At 50.8% G+C, this 18,165-nt stretch overlaps 1 protein-coding gene across 1 annotated transcript in view; it reads left to right on the forward strand.

Annotated features, from left to right (window-relative positions):
• Positions 1-16,588, forward strand: part of MCM2 (minichromosome maintenance complex component 2) — a 24,264-nt gene extending 7,676 nt beyond the window's left edge. Inside the window, 12 exon segments of the mRNA XM_011971310.1 lie at positions 698-917; positions 1,190-1,397; positions 2,969-3,103; positions 3,440-3,631; positions 10,104-10,197; positions 11,118-11,368; positions 11,529-11,655; positions 12,218-12,330; positions 13,269-13,520; positions 14,875-15,057; positions 15,249-15,404; positions 15,824-16,588. Of these exon segments, the coding sequence (XP_011826700.1) occupies positions 698-917; positions 1,190-1,397; positions 2,969-3,103; positions 3,440-3,631; positions 10,104-10,197; positions 11,118-11,368; positions 11,529-11,655; positions 12,218-12,330; positions 13,269-13,520; positions 14,875-15,057; positions 15,249-15,404; positions 15,824-15,934 (2,042 nt within the window). The 3' untranslated portion in view covers positions 15,935-16,588.
• Positions 16,589-18,165: the final 1,577 nt, after the last annotated feature.

The following is an 18,165-nucleotide window of genomic DNA, read 5'->3' on the forward strand; positions in this document are numbered from 1 at the left end:
CTTTTTTTTTTTTTTTTTTTTTTGAGACGGAGTTTCGTTCTTGTTTTTGTTTCCCAGGCTAGAGTGCAATGGCGCAGTCTCAGCTCACTGCAACCTCCGCCTCCAGGGTTCAAGTGATTCTCATGCTTCAGCCTCCCAAGTAGCTGGTATTACAGGCATGCGCCACCACACCTGACTAATTTTGTATTTTTAGTAGAGACGGGGTTTCTCCATTTTGGTCAGACTGGTTTGGAACTCCCAACCTCAGGTGATTTGCCCACCTTGGCCTCCCAGAGTGCTAGGATTACAGGTGTGAGCCACCGTCCCCAGCCAGGCATTGACTTTTAAAAGGGACGTGTAGATCTTGAATCCTGCAATTCCTTCCCCTGCTTTTTGTCCTGTGTTTGACAGTTTATTCATAGGTTTTCTTCTAGGCTCTTGTAAGGCATTTTGTGTTTATAGTTCTGTAGGCACTCTGCTCGTGTTTAACCCCCCAGCAACTTTGTGCACCATGTGACAGGCCCATTTTACGGAGTGGAGAGTTGAAGCTCAGGCTATGTCACAGCGGAAGTGTGGTAGACCTAGAAGTGAAAGCTGGACTTTCTAGGTCAAAGTCAATGGTCGGGGTGGGTAGGCCTCACTTCTCACACAGACATTGTTGCCGTCCAGCCCGGTTCTCATGCTTCATTAACTCTCTTCCCACCATGCCTCCCTCTAGAGAATCGTGAGAGCCTGGTGGTGAACTATGAGGACCTGGCAGCAAGGGAGCACGTGCTGGCCTACTTCCTGCCCGAGGCGCCGGCGGAGCTGCTGCAGATCTTTGACGAGGCTGCCCTGGAGGTGGTACTGGCCATGTACCCCAAGTACGACCGTATCACCAACCACATCCATGTCCGCATCTCCCACCTGCCTCTGGTGGAGGAGCTGCGCTCGCTGAGGTGAGCTGAGGGCAGGTGAGGATGGCAGGTCTGAGCTCAGTGCTGGGTAACTCGGTCGTGATTCCAGAGAGCGCTCGTAGTGTGGGCGGGGCAGGGTGCAGCCAGCAGCACCCTCATCGCAGGTGAGTTGTGGTTGCACAGGAGTGTGATGGGAGGGATCTTCCCAGGCTGGGGGCTGGGCCCAGTTTCCAGGACAGTGTGTTGGGACACCCTCGTCTGCAGCCTGGCCTCACCCTAGCTCACGGCTTCTGATGCTCCCTCTGCCTCTGCAGGCAACTGCATCTGAACCAGCTGATCCGCACCAGTGGGGTGGTGACCAGCTGCACTGGCGTCCTGCCCCAGCTCAGCATGGTCAAGTACAACTGCAACAAGTGCAATTTCGTCCTGGGGCCTTTCTGCCAGTCCCAGAACCAGGAGGTGAAACCAGGCTCCTGTCCCGAGTGCCAGTCGGCCGGCCCCTTTGAGGTCAACATGGAAGAGGTGAGAGAGGCCACAGGGCCTGCTGCCAGCTCTCCTTAGGGGTGCCCAGTATGCAGGGCCTTACTGGCCTCTCAGGCTGTGGAAGCCAGTGTGGGCAGCCTCAAGAAGCAAGATAGAATTGTGTATTGGCCACACCCTGGGGTGGACCCAATCTGTCTGGCCAGTGAGCTTAGTTTGGCCCACACGGTGTTTTTAGGAATTCAAGTCAATATTTAGGTGGGGCGATTTTGTTTAAACCATTCAAGTTTATGGCTCCTCTTGAAACATGGGAAGATCTGGCAAACATGGGAAGAAGCAAACAGGTCCTGCTTCTTGCCAAGTTGCTCCTTCAAAATGTGTGCTTACCAGTCTCCAGGGGGCCATCACTTGCGTAGGGCGGCTGCAGTCCCATCGGGACTTCCCCTCGGCTTGTTTTGGGGACCTGCCTGGCTCATATGGGGCCCCTGGACCATACCAACCTCTTGCACCATATTCAGGAGATGCTGCCAAAGCCTCTGGCCTTAAGGTCTTAGGCACATTACATGTGCCTTTGTACTTGAGCTTCCCTGTCTGTAAATGGGCTTGTCGTAGTCCCTGTGGTGGCGCCCAGGTCCCCTGACTGCCTTGCTGCTGTGGCTGTTGGCTGTCCTCTTCTCACCGCTCTGCAGTTCTGAGAACTGTCCCAGCTCGAGCCGCCTTGCCAGAAAATGCCTCAGAGGTCCCACCTGTGGCCATCTACAGCCAAAAGCTGACCCCTGCCTCAGGTGGGACAGCTGCAGGCCAGATGCCTGCTGAGCCACGTCTTTGCTCACTCTTCCCATGCCCTGTCTGTCTCCCTCAGGCCTTGCTTCTAGGGACCTGAGATAGTACCTGGTAGAGGGTTAACAGTTACAGCTATCATTCATGGAGTACTTATCAGTGCCAGGTAGTGGGTGGTTTATTACCTGGTCCTTTTTCACAGCTCGTGAGGCAGGAACTGTTACTGGCCCCACTTTTCCGAGTGTTTAGAGAACTGGCTGAGGTCACCCAGCTAGAATGTGGATCAGAGGTCCACAGCTCAGGCATCTTGATCCAGAGCATGTGCTTTTAACTGCAGTGCGTGTTGTGAGATAATGGACACGAAATGACATGGCACAGTGCTGGCCTGTGATACTTGACAGTGACAGCCAAGACTTCCTGTAACTTACATTTATCAGATGCTGGATTAGGTTGATGTATGTTTGACTTGCTTTAATTCTCATTGTGAGGTTTCAGAGAAGGCACAGAGAAAGGAAGTCACTTGCCCAAGATCACACAGCTTAGACACAGAACCAAGGCAGCCTGGTTCCAGCATTGGTACTCAAGACAGCTCAGCTGTACAGCATAGAGCAGGTGCTGAGTCTGGCAGTCAGAAGGCATCCCAGAGGGATGGTGGCAGGAGTGGGTACTGTCCACTGATGTGCTAAGTAGCCATGAACTCATTCCTTGCTGTCTTTGGCTCTCCATTTGCCACTCAGGAGTCGGAATCCTGCCTGTTGTCCCGCCTGGTGGGGGGTCAAGGTTGGGTGACATAGTAAGTCAGTGCTTTGAGGCCTTCTCTGTGTCCCTCGCAGACCATCTATCAGAACTACCAGCGTATCCGAATCCAGGAGAGTCCAGGCAAAGTGGCGGCTGGCCGGCTGCCCCGCTCCAAGGACGCCATTCTCCTTGCGGATCTGGTAGACAGCTGCAAGCCAGGAGACGAGATAGTAAGTGGCCAGGGGTAGGCTGGAAGGGAGCCAAGTTGCAGAGGGAATTGGCAGAAGCAGTTGTGGCTGGGCTGGTGGAGGTGTGTATGGTCGCAGGGGCACTCAGGCTAGCATCTGTTTTTGCATGGCTGAGGCAAAGAACTTTATCTCCTCTGGTGGATGGGTTGTTGGAATGGTGGGTTTAGGAGGGCTTTTACTGAGTTACTCATCTTGATGTCTGTAATGTGGAGCACTTGCAATAGGAGAAATTGGAGGAAGGCAGCACGGAGGTGGGCCCCCACTCTGCCTGTGGCCCCTCGGTTAGGCTCTGACTTCTTGGCCCCTCCCTTTCCCCAGGAACTGACTGGCATCTATCACAACAACTATGATGGCTCCCTCAACACTGCCAATGGCTTCCCCGTCTTTGCCACTGTCATCCTGGCCAACCACGTGGCCAAGAAGGACAACAAGGTCGCTGTAGGGGAACTGACCGACGAAGATGTGAAGATGATCACTAGCCTCTCCAAGGATCAGCAGATCGGGGAGAAGGCAGGTGGAAGGCAGGGGCTGCCAGGATGCTGTGAGGGGACATGGAGGTTTGCTGGGGGTGTGGCAGGCATCTAGGGCTCACTGCTCAAACCTTGCCTTATTCCCCTGGAGCTCAGTTAAGCTTGTCTGGAAGGGAGGCCCTGTGCTCCGGGGAAGAGGTAAACTCGCATTGGGGATGGGTGAACCTGGTTCTGGTTCTACCATGGGCCAGCGAGGTAGTGGGATAACTTGGATGACCTCTCTGAGCCTGTGTGGTGGGGAGGAGTCCCCTGCTGAGGATAGGGTTGCGACGAGAAGAGCTCTTCCTTTAGCAGATCATTTCGAGCTGTGGTTTGAAATTGGAACAGAGGCAGGCAATAGGATAATTTGTGTCATGAGGGATTCCTAGGGATGCAGTTGTGGCCAATGGGAGTTTTTTCAGAAAAACAACCCAGAATGGTGGTGGTGTTTTGTTTTGTTTTTAAATAGAGATGGGAGTCTCACTATGTTGCCCAGGCTGGTCTCAAACTCCTGGCTTGTCTCACACTCCTGGCTCAAGATCCTCCCACCTTGGCCTCCCAAAGTGCTGGGCTTACAGGTGTGAGCCCTTGTGCCCAGGCAGTTGGGCAGTTGGTTTTTAATGTAGACATTCTTACTGAAGGATGAGGAGATGGGGGTTTATGTTGCAGAAATATGGATTACTTAAACAGAACGTCAAATTTTTGTTGATAAAAGTCCTTTGCTGTTTCTCCCACAGTACCTCCATCCTGCCCCAGAGCACTGCATGTTCTCAAGCTCACTGCTCTCCCCTTTCTCTTCCTTCCTTCCTTTTTTTTTTTTTTTTTTTTTTTTGAGATGGAGTCTCTGTGTCACCCAGGCTGGAGTGCAGTGGCGCAATCTCAGCTCACTGCACTCCTGGGTTCAAGTAATTCTCTTGCCTCAGCCTCCCAAGTAGCTGGGATTACAGGCACGCATCACCACACCTGACTAATTTTTGTATTTTTAGTAGAGACAGCATTTCATCATGTTGGCCAGGCTGGGCTCGAACTCCTGACCTCAGGTGATCCACTTGCCTCAGCCTCCCAAAGTGCTGGAATTACAGGCACGAGCCACCACGCCCGGCCTTCAAGTCAACTTGAAGTTCAGTTTTTAATGCAGAGCAGTTTAGTTTGCCCTTTAGCCTCCACTCTTCTGCTGCCCTCTGGCAACATAAAATTCAGATCCCATTTGGCTTCTTCAGCGAACTGGATGATTTCCTTCTGATGTATGTTAACCCCCCAGGGACAGGAGCCATCGCTGGCTTAATCACCTCTGTCCCCAGAGCCTGGCTGCAGGAGGCCCTGAGTAACTCTGAAGGAATGGATGGTGGGGTAAGGAGAGCTGCATCCAGGCTGCAGGCCAGCTGATAGGTTGTTTTGGTTGCTTCTCTCCATCCACCTTCCGCTGAAGCCTGTGGAGCCCCCTTTCTTGGTTTCTTTGTGGCATGGCTATGGTTGTCCCTTCCTTTTCCTCCTCACCCATCACATTTACCCATGTCTGCCTGCCCCTTAATATTCCTACACATGCATGGTTTGTTCTGTTCCTTTCTTTACTCCTTGAGGCATGGTCTGCAAGTGGGCAGGGTAGTTTTATGTCTCGGTTCCTTTCCTCAAGTGTATTGCATGTCTTTGCATCTACTGTGAGAAGCTGCTGCAGGCTACATGCAAACCCAGTAGGGGCAAAGCATCCAGCATTTGTGGGCTTATACGTTACTGTCATTGTTCAGGAAAGCTCCAGAAATGCATCCCTGGCATGGGTTGGTATTGGTGGCATTCCTTCCCAGCTCTTGGCCATCTAACCTAGTCTGTGAAAATTTGGGGTTCCCATAGGAGAGGTGGGTGTTTCTCAGCCTCAGGAGGCCAGGAGCTTCAGTTCAGCCAACACACATTCATTCCTGGAAGACCTGCTAGGGCCAAGTTCTGGGGATACAGTGGTGAGTAAGTCAGATATGACACTTGTTCTCAGAGCTCATCTTTTACTAGGGTTCCCAATAATAGGAAATAGACAAGATCTTTTCACGTAGTTTTACGTGCGATCAAGACAGTCACACAGGCAAAGAAAGCCAGGACCTCCTAGCCGTCTACCCTCACCACCTGCAGAGGCTCATGAGTGCTACCACGGTGGACACCTTTGCAGAATTTCATCCAGATGTTTGAGCCAATTTCTTCAGGCTTGGGTGGACTTGGCCCTGCTGGGGTCTTGCAGTCCCTAAGCAGCTGGGCCACCTGTGTCCCACATGCTTGTCTGTGTCTGTGCCTACCACGCCAAAGGAGCTGCATGCTTCAGGAACACCCTTCTGGCACCTTCTCTTTGCCGTGATCTTCAGCCACTAATCTCCCACTCTGTTGATTGAAGAGGTGAGAGACCCATAGGTGAGCATGTGGTGGGCATGGCATGCCTGGGCACTAATATGGCATCTGCCAGGGCCATCCCCATGTGCCTGTGGAGCCCCAGGTTCCAGAACGACTTGTTCCCCAAATGGAGGCAGCCCTGCCCCACTCCCGTGTCTTGATGCCTGCTATTTGTGTCTACATTGAGCACCTTCCTCCCTTACTTGTCCCCAGCTGACTTCTGTCTTCTACAGATTCCACCTCCAGCAGGAAGCCCTGCAGACTTCTGCAACTGACTTTTCGTATTTGTTTTTATTTTGAGTTAGTTATCCTTGAGGGATCAGGAGACTTCACATAGAAATCCGGGTGCTTTTTGAAAATCCAAGATCTGTGGGTGCTGGCTCTGTGTTCCTCTCTGGTAGTGCTGATGGAGCTGAGGCATAGCTGCCCTTGCGGGCGGGACCTGTGTCCCCAGGTTTACTCTGTCTCCTACTCTGTCAGTTTCACAGCCCTGCCTGCCTTCCGTGGGCCCTGGACACTGATTGGGTAAAGTATTAAAGAGATCAGGGTCATGCCCAACACTTAGATTTTAAAGAACTAACAGAAGCAGCATGCAGTCTGAAGCCGGATTTTTTAGGTTTGCATTTTGGCCTAATCCTTAGGATGGTCAGATGAGTCACCCTTATCTATAGAAATGAGAGGATGAGAGTAAACACTCATAGAGATGTTATAAAGATTGAATAAATCAGTGCATATAAAGTACTTGGCTGTTGGCGAGTGCTCAGTATCTGGCTGTTATTGCACATGGCTACAAGAGTTAAACTATTTGTACAAAAACTGGATGGAAGAGCCTGTGACAGGCGTGCAGAAAGCATAAGCAGCCAGTAAGTAGGAAAAAAATAGCTTGGAGCCTGGTGCTTTAGGTATTTTACATAACGTTATCTCAGGCTCATGGTACCCATGCAGGTGGGTGCTTTCTCTCTATTTGCTGGGTGGCACTCACAGTACCCACTCAGTTGGGCACTCTATCCCTGTTTGCTGGGTGTGGAGACTGAGGAGTGCTAGGAAGCAGCACAGCTAGAGCCATGAGGAGCATGAGCTTTGGCTTCAGATGCATCTGGGGTCAAGTCTTGCCTCTCTTCTAGGAGAAAATGTTTTGACCTGAGCCTTGGTTTCCTCTGTAGGATGGAGAGAAACAGGGTTATTATGAGAATTACATGAGGTAATTCATGGAAAGCACTGTTATTCCCTGGCAGGTCTGGGATTTGATTCTGCCCCACTTTCTAGCCATTAAATTAGCCTGTTACTCTCTCCTGGAGTAACTGGGTCAGCAGTGGAAGGCACAGCAGGCAGTGTAGGCATTCGCACATTTGCGCTCCTTGCCCTCCAGTCCCACGGGGAAGTCCCCCTGGATGCAGTGGTTGCTTTACAGGAGGGGGACTGAGTTGGGCAATCTGCCCTGCATAGCAAGCAGGAAGCATTTGGCCCTGGAGGGAGACATTACCTCATCCTGCAAGGTTGCTCGCTACAAAAACTACACAGGGAAATGAGCTGGGTTAAGAGGAGTCAAGGACTGGCAGTCTTGGCACATCCAGCACGAGGTGTTTTGGGGCGTGAGAGGTCCGTGGAGGTTTGCCCAGCATCCGCAGCACAAAGTAAGGGTTTCATAAGGGAGTCATTATACTTACTGAAGACTTAGTATCTGCTTGGCATTGTCTAGGTAATTTCTAGATAGCAGTGGTCCTATGAGGTAGGTTTCATCTGTGCCCGTTTTACTGATGAATAAACTAAGGCACAAGAGGTTAGATAAGTTGGCCACAGTCACATAGCAAGTGGCAGAGTCAGCAGCCTGGCTTGAGTCCATGCTCCCAGTGACTGTATTGTGCCAATAGTTGGTGAGTTTATTTGGTTATTGTGAGTTCCGTGGGCACTCTGTGGCATAAGGCCTGGCCCACATTTTAAAACACTGTACAGAAAATTTCAAACAGGTATGTGGAATGGTGTAATGAACTTCAACTATTTGTCTTAGTCCATTTTCTGCTGCTACAACAGAATACCATAGACTGGGTAATTTATAATGAACAGAAATTTATTGGCTTATGGTTCTAGAGGCTGGGAAGTCCAAAATTGAGGGCTGGCATCTGGCGAGGGCCTTCTTGCTGTGTCATCCCATGGCAAAAAGGTGAGAGTTAAAGAGACAGTGAGAGCCCAAAGGGGGCCAGACTCATCCTTAAGACTCACCTACTCCCTGGATAGCAGTGCTTTTATTTTCCATTCATGAGAGCAGATCCCTCATGGCCTGATCACCCCTTAAAGGTCCCACCTTTTAATACTGGTAAATGGGGGATTAAGATGCCAACACATGCTTTCTGGGGGGTACATTGAAACCGTAGCACACTACCCAGCTTCCACAGCTGTCATAGTCACAGCCAATCGTGTTTTCTTAATGCACCACCCATTCACCCTTAGTATATTTCAAGGCAAATTCCAGGCATGCTGTTTTTTTCTGTAACTACATCAGTAAGTATATGAAAAAGAAAAAGCTCTTTTTGAAAAAAGCTAACCACACTACCATTATCTCACTTTAAGAGATAATTAACAATTCCTTAATATTCAGTATTCTGTTGGTGTTCACATTTTCCTGATTATCTTACCCCTTCCCCCTGTTTTTTGCAGCTTCTTGGAGTCATTATCCAAATAAGGTCCATAAATTGTGATTGGTTGATGTCTCTTAAGTCTCATAATCGTTAGATCTTTTCTCCATCTCTTTTTTTCCTTGTAATTTTTTTGTGAAAGAAACTGGGTCATTTGTCCTGTTGAGCCTTGCAGTCGAGATGTTACTAATTATGTCCCCATTAGACACATGCCTCTGTCGCCTGTGTTTTCTGTAATTTGGCAGTCAGGCACTGAAGCCTAGTCAGATAAATGCCTGCTTATTTTCTTTGACTTACTAGTTTTAAAAATAATGAATTGGTTCCCAGGTGACCTGGGTATCATAACAGATGAATAGGCCCACCGGGTGTTGCGGTTTCCACGCTGCAGGTGTCATCCCTACGATGCTCAAGTGTCCCTTTTTTGCCAGCGTGAACCTATTCATGTTGGCTTCTGAATTCTGTTGACATGACCTTAGTTGTCTTTGAGTGCTTTTTTGCTTTCTGGTAGAAGATAACGCAGGCTTCTTTTGTACATTTCCTGCCCCAGACCTGGAATCAGACATTTCTCCAAGAAGCCCTGTGGGAAGTGTTACTTTCTTTCAGAGGGAGATACCTCTAAAGCTGCATGAATTTGGTGGTGCAGGCAGGACACAGGATGGGGGTCTCCCCTACACCTTCAGGGCTGGTTTTCCTGCCTTAGTGCCCTCTCCCCAGGGGAGGGCCAGTGCTTTCTGAGCTCCTTTGTCTTGTAAAGAGGGAAGGATGTAGGTGTGGCCAGTGCAGGGGGGTATGAAGGATGAAAGTCATCAAAACACGGCTGTGCTCTGCAGGTAGAGTTGGAAGCAGTCTCCTACAAGCAAGAAATGTCTTTGATGTCTCTGATTCTATCTTTAAAATTCATGAAGATTTTGCTCTCTCCCTGTCTCTTTCTTTCTCTCTCACACACACACTGAAATAGAGAGAAATGTTCCAGTGACTCACCAGTTAGAATTACTTCCTGGTGGACACATCTCCCAGATGTGCCACATTGAATGCATTGATGAGGCAGGGACTTGCATGAACTGTTGCATTTGTACCCACCCTTCTGTGAGTTGGGTGTTGCCATCTCTCTTTCCAACAAGAGGAAACTGAGTCTTGGGGTAGGCCAGTGCCATGACAGATCTGGTTCTCGTCTCATTTCTTCTCTTGGTCTGTGATCTTGGGAAAGGCCTTTCTGAAATATGTCAAGATTAGGGGTTCAGATTAAGGTTCTTCTATTCTCCAAAGTTCTGTGATTCTTGGGAAGAGCAAACTAATGAAAAGCTTTAGAGTCGGGCACGGCTTGATACCAGGGCCTGATGCAGTTGCAACAGTTGTGGAAGTGGGTATCTTTGAGCTGGGGATGTCCTGGTTCCCTGATGCCAGAGCGTGTGGGTGACCTACTCTGTGAGTATCTGTTTCCATTCCTGTCATTCTCCCTCCCTTTCTCAGATCTTTGCCAGCATTGCTCCTTCCATCTATGGTCATGAAGACATCAAGAGAGGCCTGGCTCTGGCCCTGTTTGGAGGGGAGCCCAAAAACCCAGGTGAGCACCCGCCTTTCCTCTGCAGAGGTGTTAGCAGCTTTCTCTTTGAGGTGTCAGCATTCGAAGAATGAATGACACGGTGTTTTTAAAGCCTGGGTGCTGGGGAGAAAGAAGGCATTAAAAGATAGTCTGGCTGGGTGTGACTTGTTCTTCAAGGGAGAGGGTGGCCCTGAGTTGGGCATTCTGGGTGTTGGGCTGTTGGTCAGGGAGCCAGTGTCTGCCTGCTTTTGTGATTTAAGCAAATGAGTCTTTGCTTCTCTTCTATTTAAAAAATACTTTGTCTTTTAAAAAACTGTTTTAAGTACAAAAATACTATTGACACATGGGTATGTATATTTATATTACACTTTTATAGAACACTAAAAGTCACAGGTGAGGCTGATCTCCCCATCGACCTCCCCTTCTCATCCTAGTCCCTCCCTTTGTGGCCATTTACAATTACACAGCAAACACAGGGTTTCATGACTACACGCATTTATGTGTACAACCACAGCATCCCCTGTGTGTGCCCAGTGCTGTGCCTGTGCGAAGCGCACCCCGCCAAGCTCTCCCGCTCAATGCCACACTGCGGCATCTTTTCTTGTTAGTGCATACAGAGCAAGTGCATTCTTTTAAATGACTGTATCGTGTCACCGGATAATGCAGTTTATTTAGCTCTCCCTTTGGAGAACACCTAGATTGTTTCTGGTATTTCACATTCGCCAAGGACATCTCATGCATCCCTCCTCTGCACCCATGTGTGTGTCCCTGGGAGTGCCCAGAGTGGGACTGCATGGCGTAGGGTATTGTATCCCTTTCGAGAGAGACTGTGCCTTACCATTCATAACAAGTAGGCTGAGGAATTGGTGGAGGATGCAACTGTGCCCTCCTCCTCTCACTTCCCACTCTCCTCCTCCCCCGCTTCCACTCGTCCCCTCCAGGTGGCAAACACAAGGTACGTGGCGATATCAACGTGCTCTTGTGTGGAGACCCTGGCACAGCAAAGTCGCAGTTTCTCAAGTATATTGAGAAAGTGTCCAGCCGAGCCATCTTCACCACCGGCCAGGGGGCGTCAGCTGTGGGCCTCACGGCGTATGTCCAGCGGCACCCTGTCAGCAGGGAGTGGACCTTGGAGGCTGGGGCCCTGGTTCTGGCTGACCGAGGAGTGTGTCTCATTGATGAATTTGACAAGGTGGGTCCCTGGGTCATGGAGGCTGATGGGACTCGGGGTGTGTATGTGGGATTGGGCCTTAGCGAGGGGAATGGTGTTAATGGGATGCATTGGGACCTCATTGGAGACTTAGTGGTAGGAGCACGAACCATGCTAAGGGCTGGCCATTTTAATCTTGCAGATGAACGACCAGGACAGAACCAGCATCCATGAGGCCATGGAGCAACAGAGCATCTCCATCTCGAAGGCTGGCATCGTCACCTCCCTGCAGGCTCGCTGCACCGTCATTGCTGCCGCCAACCCCATAGGTGCAGCAGGCACCCTGACTGCTGGGGCTGGGGTGGGACACAGGGAGGTCCCGCCTGCTTGAATTGGGAGCCCACTGGGTCCCCAGGAGCTGATCTGAGGAAGTCACTGGGCAGCAGAGGGTTCCCCTCTTCTGCATATCCTGCCAGAGTGGGGAACAGTGAAAGTGGGACCTGGGACACCTGGGTTTCCTGTTGAGTCATGTTCCTGGATCCACCTTGGATGTTCTCAGAAGGCATGGGAGGAGAGCCCAGTGCCCCACTGGCCGGGATGGAGTTGGCTGTTGGTCTCAGCAGCGAATGCTTGAAGAACCCAGGCTCTGTCACCCACTGTGTTCTTGGTTTTTCCTTCCGGGGAAGCAGTTGTGCTTTCTGTCTAAACTAGGTTATTTTGGGCATTGCTTGGGGTAAGCTCTTTGCTGTCTCAGACAGCAGGTGCTAAGTACCCACCCATGTCTTCCTCTTCCACTGCCCTTACCCCCTTCTGCCATCAAAGTGGCCTGGGGTCACTGAGACGGGAGGATAGGGGAATCCACCCTGATAGAGATGCTCCCCTGTGTTTTAGGAGGGCGCTACGACCCCTCGCTGACCTTCTCCGAGAACGTGGACCTCACAGAGCCCATCATCTCACGCTTCGACATCCTGTGTGTGGTGAGGGACACCGTGGACCCAGTCCAGGTACAGCTCGCATGTGCCCGGTTTCCATGCACTGTGGTTTGGGGACCTCAGGTGAGGCTTGGTGTCATATGGTGTGCCCAGCACAGGGGACGGGCGCTGCAGGGGCTGTAACCTGTTTTCCAGGCCTGTTCCCTCAGTCTCTTCTCATGTCCAGAAGTCACCCTGATTTCTCTTTCCTTCACAGCACTCCCAACCCCCACCCGGAATAACCCACAATCCACCAAATCCTGTTGTCCCAACTTCTGAACCTGCCCGCCTCCCTCGCTTCTGCCTCTGACCTGAGGCACTACCATCATCTGAATTGGCCTCCTGGCACCCACGTAGACTGTCTTCCAGCTGAAGGCATAAATCAGATCAGCCCCATCCTTAACAACTGCTCGAGGCTTTCTGCTGTCACCAGAATAGAATCCATAGTCCTCCCCTCCAGCCCACACCCACCCTCTCTGCAGCTACCTCCTCCTCGCTCCCTTCTCTCACCTGCACCTGCCCTTCTGTCTCTCAAAAGGGCCAAGCCTTGGGGGCTCTCTTACGCTCCTTGCTCCTGGCACATGCGCTCCCACACTGTCACGTGACTTGCATCTCAGCATTGTCATCTCAGTTCTCTGTCCTTCAGGGATGAGCTTTGCCGGGCACCTTTAGCTAGAGGCATCTCCTTGGTCCCTTGATCCCATCACTCTATTTTTCTTCTGAGCATACTTTCCATAATCAATTTTTAAGACTATTTGTTTCCCCTTGTGGAGGTGGGCCCTGTGGGGACTCTGTCCCATTGTCTGGTTTGCCCCCCCCACCCAGAACTGCCCTGCACATGGTCAGTGTCGTCAGTCTTGTTGAAAGAGCGTCACCCTTGTAGGGCACACATGCAGCTCTTCTCCAGCCACTGACCTCCCCAAGGTCGCGCACACCCACAGTCAGACCCACCCTCTCATGGCTTGTCTTAGGATGAGATGCTGGCCCGCTTCGTGGTGGGCAGCCACGTCAGACACCACCCCAGCAACAAGGAGGATGAGGGGCTGGCCAACGGCAGCGCCACCGAGCCCGCCATGCCCAATACATATGGTGTGGAGCCCTTGCCCCAGGAGGTCCTGAAGAAGTACATCATCTATGCCAAGGAGAGGGTCCACCCAAAGCTCAACCAGATGGACCAGGACAAGGTGGCCAAGATGTACAGTGACCTGAGGAAAGAATCTATGGTGAGAGCCCAGGAAGAGCCGGGAGGTGTGGTGCAGAGAAGGAAGTGCAGTGTGAGCCTTCTGACCGATGCAGCAGGGGCGGCGGCCGGTCAGTCCAAAAGCTGCCAGAGCAGGGAGGCATTAAAAAAAAAATGAAGGTGCCAGGCATGGTGGTTCACGCCTGTAAATCCCAGCACTTTGGGAGGCCGAGGTGGGAGGATCATGTCAGGAGTTCGAGACCAGCCTGACCAACATGGTGAAACCCAAAGAGGCAGGAGAATCACTTGAACCTGGGAGGCAGAGGTGGCAGTGAGCTGAGATCGCACCTCCGCACTCCAGCCTGGGTGACAGAGTGAGACCCCATCTCAAAAACAAAAAACGAAGGTTGGGTACGGTGATTCATGCCTCTAATCCCAGCACTTTGGGAGGCCAAGGCAGGAAGATTGCTTGAGGTGAGTTCAAGACCAGGCTTGGCAACATAGTGAGGCCCTTTCTCTACAAAAAATGTTTTAAAACTTAGCTGGGCCTGGTGGTTTGTGCCTGTAGTCCCAGCTACTGAGGAGGCTAAGGAAGAAGGATCTACTTGAGCCCAAGAGTTCAAGCTACAGTGAGCTATGATGGCACCTCTGCACTCTAGCCTTGGTGACAGTGAGACCCTGTTTCAAATAAAAATAAAAACAAAAAATGATAGGTATTAATATATACCTTAACCATTTTGTTTTAGATGAAATTTAAATGTGCATTCATTTGTCTTGGTATAGGGCTGGGGCCTTAATTGTTGACGTGCTTATTAAGTTCCATATTGACTTTGTGTAAATGTCACGCAAATGAACAAAAGTTCTTTGGCTCATTCATAGTGGAGCGGAAACTTAAAGGCAGCTTGCAAGCCATGGGAATGCCGAGTTCTTGTAGATTGCTGCCTCAGCCACACCCAATCAACACAGCAGCTTTTTAAATTTCTGCCTTTTAACTTTACCAAGTTTTTTCAGATCATTCAATTTAGTTTTCCTACAAACAACTACCTTTTTTTGCACTTACATTGCACAGGATTATTCGATATTTAGTGTGTGACAATAACCAATACAGCTTGCCACAAATATAACAGCCTCTGAGATGTATAGAAGTCAGCTGCCGGGAGCAGAACTGTGCAGGTGTGATGGTGACAGGCGGTAAGCATGCAGCGTCCACCGGCATCCTCCAGTTTCGAGGAGAGATAGGAAGTGTGCATTCACTGGGCAGCGCAGTCAAGCATTCTGCATTTCTGCTGTGGCGCTGTCAGATGGGTCTTCTTGGCTCTGGGTGCTAAGAGCGCCGATGTTTTATTTTCCTTGCCTCTCTTTCCTGCCCATAAAAGACCTGACGTGCTTCCCTCCAGGCGACAGGCAGCATCCCCATTACGGTGCGGCACATCGAGTCCATGATCCGCATGGCGGAGGCCCACGCGCGCATCCATCTCCGGGACTATGTGATCGAAGACGATGTCAACATGGCCATCCGCGTGATGCTGGAGAGCTTTATAGACACTCAGAAGTTCAGCGTTATGCGCAGCATGCGTAAGGTAGGTGTATTCCGAGGTAGGGGCCTGACGGGCAAGAGAAGGAGGCCGGCCACACATGGGTATCTGAGGCTCTGGCCTGGACGTGCACCCAGCAGCGGCAGCCTGTCTGACCTGGGTGCTAGCACATAGGGTAAAGGGAGCGTGGCAGGCATAGTGGGAGCGGGTGTTTGACTGAGGCTTTTTTCCTGCAGACTTTTGCCCGCTACCTTTCATTCCGGCGTGACAACAATGAGCTGTTGCTCTTCATACTGAAGCAGTTAGTGGCAGAGCAGGTGACATATCAGCGCAACCGCTTTGGGGCCCAGCAGGACACTATTGAGGTTCCTGAGAAGGACTTGGTGGATAAGGTATGGGCCCAGAAGGGAGGTGAGGGTCGGGGTTTGCTGCCTTGGGAGCTGCCAGTCCCCTGAAGGGGCTCCTTCATACTGGGTCGTGAAGTGGGTGGGCTGTTTATTGAATGCTTACAGTCTGTTGAGTCCAGTTCTGTGCCTGTAGTCTGACAGCAGGGGCGTGAGGTGAGTCTTGTTACTGCCTTCCTGTTGTACAGAGGTGGAGACAGATACAGGGCAGCCAAATAACTTGTCTCAGTTTACACGCGCAGCTTGCACAGCAGAGATTTGAAGCCCCTTAATCGGCCTCTCCACTCCTTGATATTTTCCTCCCATAAATAGAGGTGATGGTGTCTGAAAGCGCATTGTGTATGGGTGCTCTGGAAACAGCCTGTTCTCACACCACTGATGGTTCACTGGACACTTCCTGCTTGCAGGCTCGTCAGATCAACATCCACAACCTCTCTGCATTTTATGACAGTGAGCTCTTCAGGATGAACAAGTTTAGCCACGACCTGAAAAGGAAGATGATTCTGCAGCAGTTCTGAGGTCCTGCGCCATCCAGAAAGATTTGGTTTGAGGCAGTCAGACTGAGTGATCAGTGCCCTCTGTGCTTTATGGGCACAAAACCAGAGCACTCCATGAACTTGGGGTGCTAGGGTCAGGGCTTGTAGCAGGATGTCTGGCTGCACCTGGCATGACTGTTCGTTTCTCCAAGCCTGCTTTGTGCTTCTCACCTTCTGGGTGGGATTCCTTGCCAGTGTGTCTTACTTGGTTGCTGAACATCTTGCCACCTCCGAGTGCTTTGTCTCCACTCAGTACCTTGGATCATAGCTGTGAGTTCAGGATGCCTGCGCGTGGTTTAGGTGTTAGCCTCCTTACGTGGATGTCAGGAGAGCTGCTGCCCTCTTGGTGTGAGTTTCGTATTCAGGCTGCTTCTGCAACCTTTGGCCAGAGAGCTGGTTGAAGATGTTTGTAATCTTTTCAGTCTCCTGCAGGTTTCTGTGTCCCTGTGGTGGAAGAGGGCACAACAGTGCCAGCGCAGCAGCCTGGGCTCCTAAGTCGCAGGGATGGGATGTGAGTCATGTGGATTATCCACTCATTACCAGCTGCCATTGCTGCCTGTTTCCCCACTCTCTTATTCGTGCATTAAGTTTGGTTTCTGTAGTTTTAATTTTTAATAAAGTTGAATAAAATATAAACGCTGGTATCTGTTGGCTTCCATTCTGCTTTAATAAGTAACCTGGACTTCCTCTGAAGGCCCTTTCCACCTTCTCCCTTTAGAGTTCTGTAGGAGATAGGTTGGGTTAAAAAAGCTGTTTTGTTTGTGGATGTAGAGAAAGCAAAAATGATATGGATGTCCCCATGGAACTTGGTTTGCTGTTACTGCCTCTGTGATACCTAAGTGGAATTCATGGAAATCTTAGTTAGACATATGTATAGAAGGACTAGAGGTGGTGTAGCCCACCTCCCAATGGGGCAGTACCATTCACCACCTCACCCAGAGATGCTGATGGGCTGCCAGAAGGATTGCAGTTCCCAGATGGGGTTCTGACATCTGTCTTGTCCAAGTTTTCCTTTCTTAAACTTTTTTTTTTTTGAGGTAAGTTCTCAATCGCCCAGGCTAGAGTGCAATGGTGCAGTCATAGCTTACTGCAGCATCGACCTCCCGGGCTCAAGCAATCGTCCCGGGTAGCCTGGACTACAGGCATGCACCACTACGCCTGGCTAATTTTTTTAAGTTTTTGGTGGCAATGAGGTCTCACTATGTTGCCCAGGCTGGTCTTGAACTGGGCTCAAGCGATACTCCCACCTTGGTCTACCAAAGTGCTGGGATTACAGGCCTGCACTACCATGTTGAGCCTGACTTTTTAAAGGAAAAGGTGCTGGCCACAGGAAAACGGGCTGAAGTATAGGGCAGGGCAAGAATTGTGGCCAGAGTCTGGGTCACACAGGACTTGTGCTCTAAGGAGGTTCTAGTCCGGCACAGCAGGCAGTCAGCAAGAGGGTGTTCAGGACAGCAGCGGTCCAGCAGTCTTGGAGAGCTGGCTGGCTACCAAATCATACTGAGAGGAGAAAGGGCGAAAGAGTGGAGACTTGGGTGATGGTGGAGATGGGGGAAAGTGGACATAGGTGTATTTTGCAGGTAGATTAGACAAGATTTAGTGATGAGTAAGATGTAGGGGTGGAGCAAAAAGGAAAAACCCCGGATGACCAGGTATGTGGCTGGGGAAATAGGTTGAAGTTTAGTAGGGAAAGCCGGGAGCTTCGTTTCAAACATGTTGGCTAGACAGGCCTTTTAGGTCTCCAAGTAGAAATGTGAAGTCTGCAGGCAGGTTGAGTCTGGACCACTGAGCAGAGGTGTGGGCATAAGGGGCAGTCATCATAGCTGCCACAGAGGCAGGCCACTGAGGAGAGGTGTGGGCATGAGGTGCAGTCATTGCAGCTGCCACTGTGGGGCTGAGTGCCATCACCCCCAGAGTGCATAGAGAAATGATCCGGGCTGGGTACGGTGGTTCATGCCTGTAATCCCAGCACTTTGGGAGGCTGAGGTGGGTGGAGCACAAGGTCGGGAGTTCAAGACCAGCCTGGCCAACATGGTGAAACCCTGTCTCTACTAAAAAAATACAAAAATTAGTTGGGCATGGTGGTGTGTGCCTGTAATCCCAGCTACTCGGGAGGCTGGGCAGGAGAATTGCTTGAACCCAGGAGGCAGAGGGTGCAGTGAGCCGAGATTGTGCCACTGCACTCCAGTCTGGGCGACAGAGCAAGACTCCAT

This window comes from Mandrillus leucophaeus, unplaced genomic scaffold (assembly GCF_000951045.1).
Source record: "Mandrillus leucophaeus isolate KB7577 unplaced genomic scaffold, Mleu.le_1.0 Scaffold121, whole genome shotgun sequence".
Taxonomy (NCBI): Eukaryota; Metazoa; Chordata; class Mammalia; order Primates; family Cercopithecidae; genus Mandrillus; species Mandrillus leucophaeus.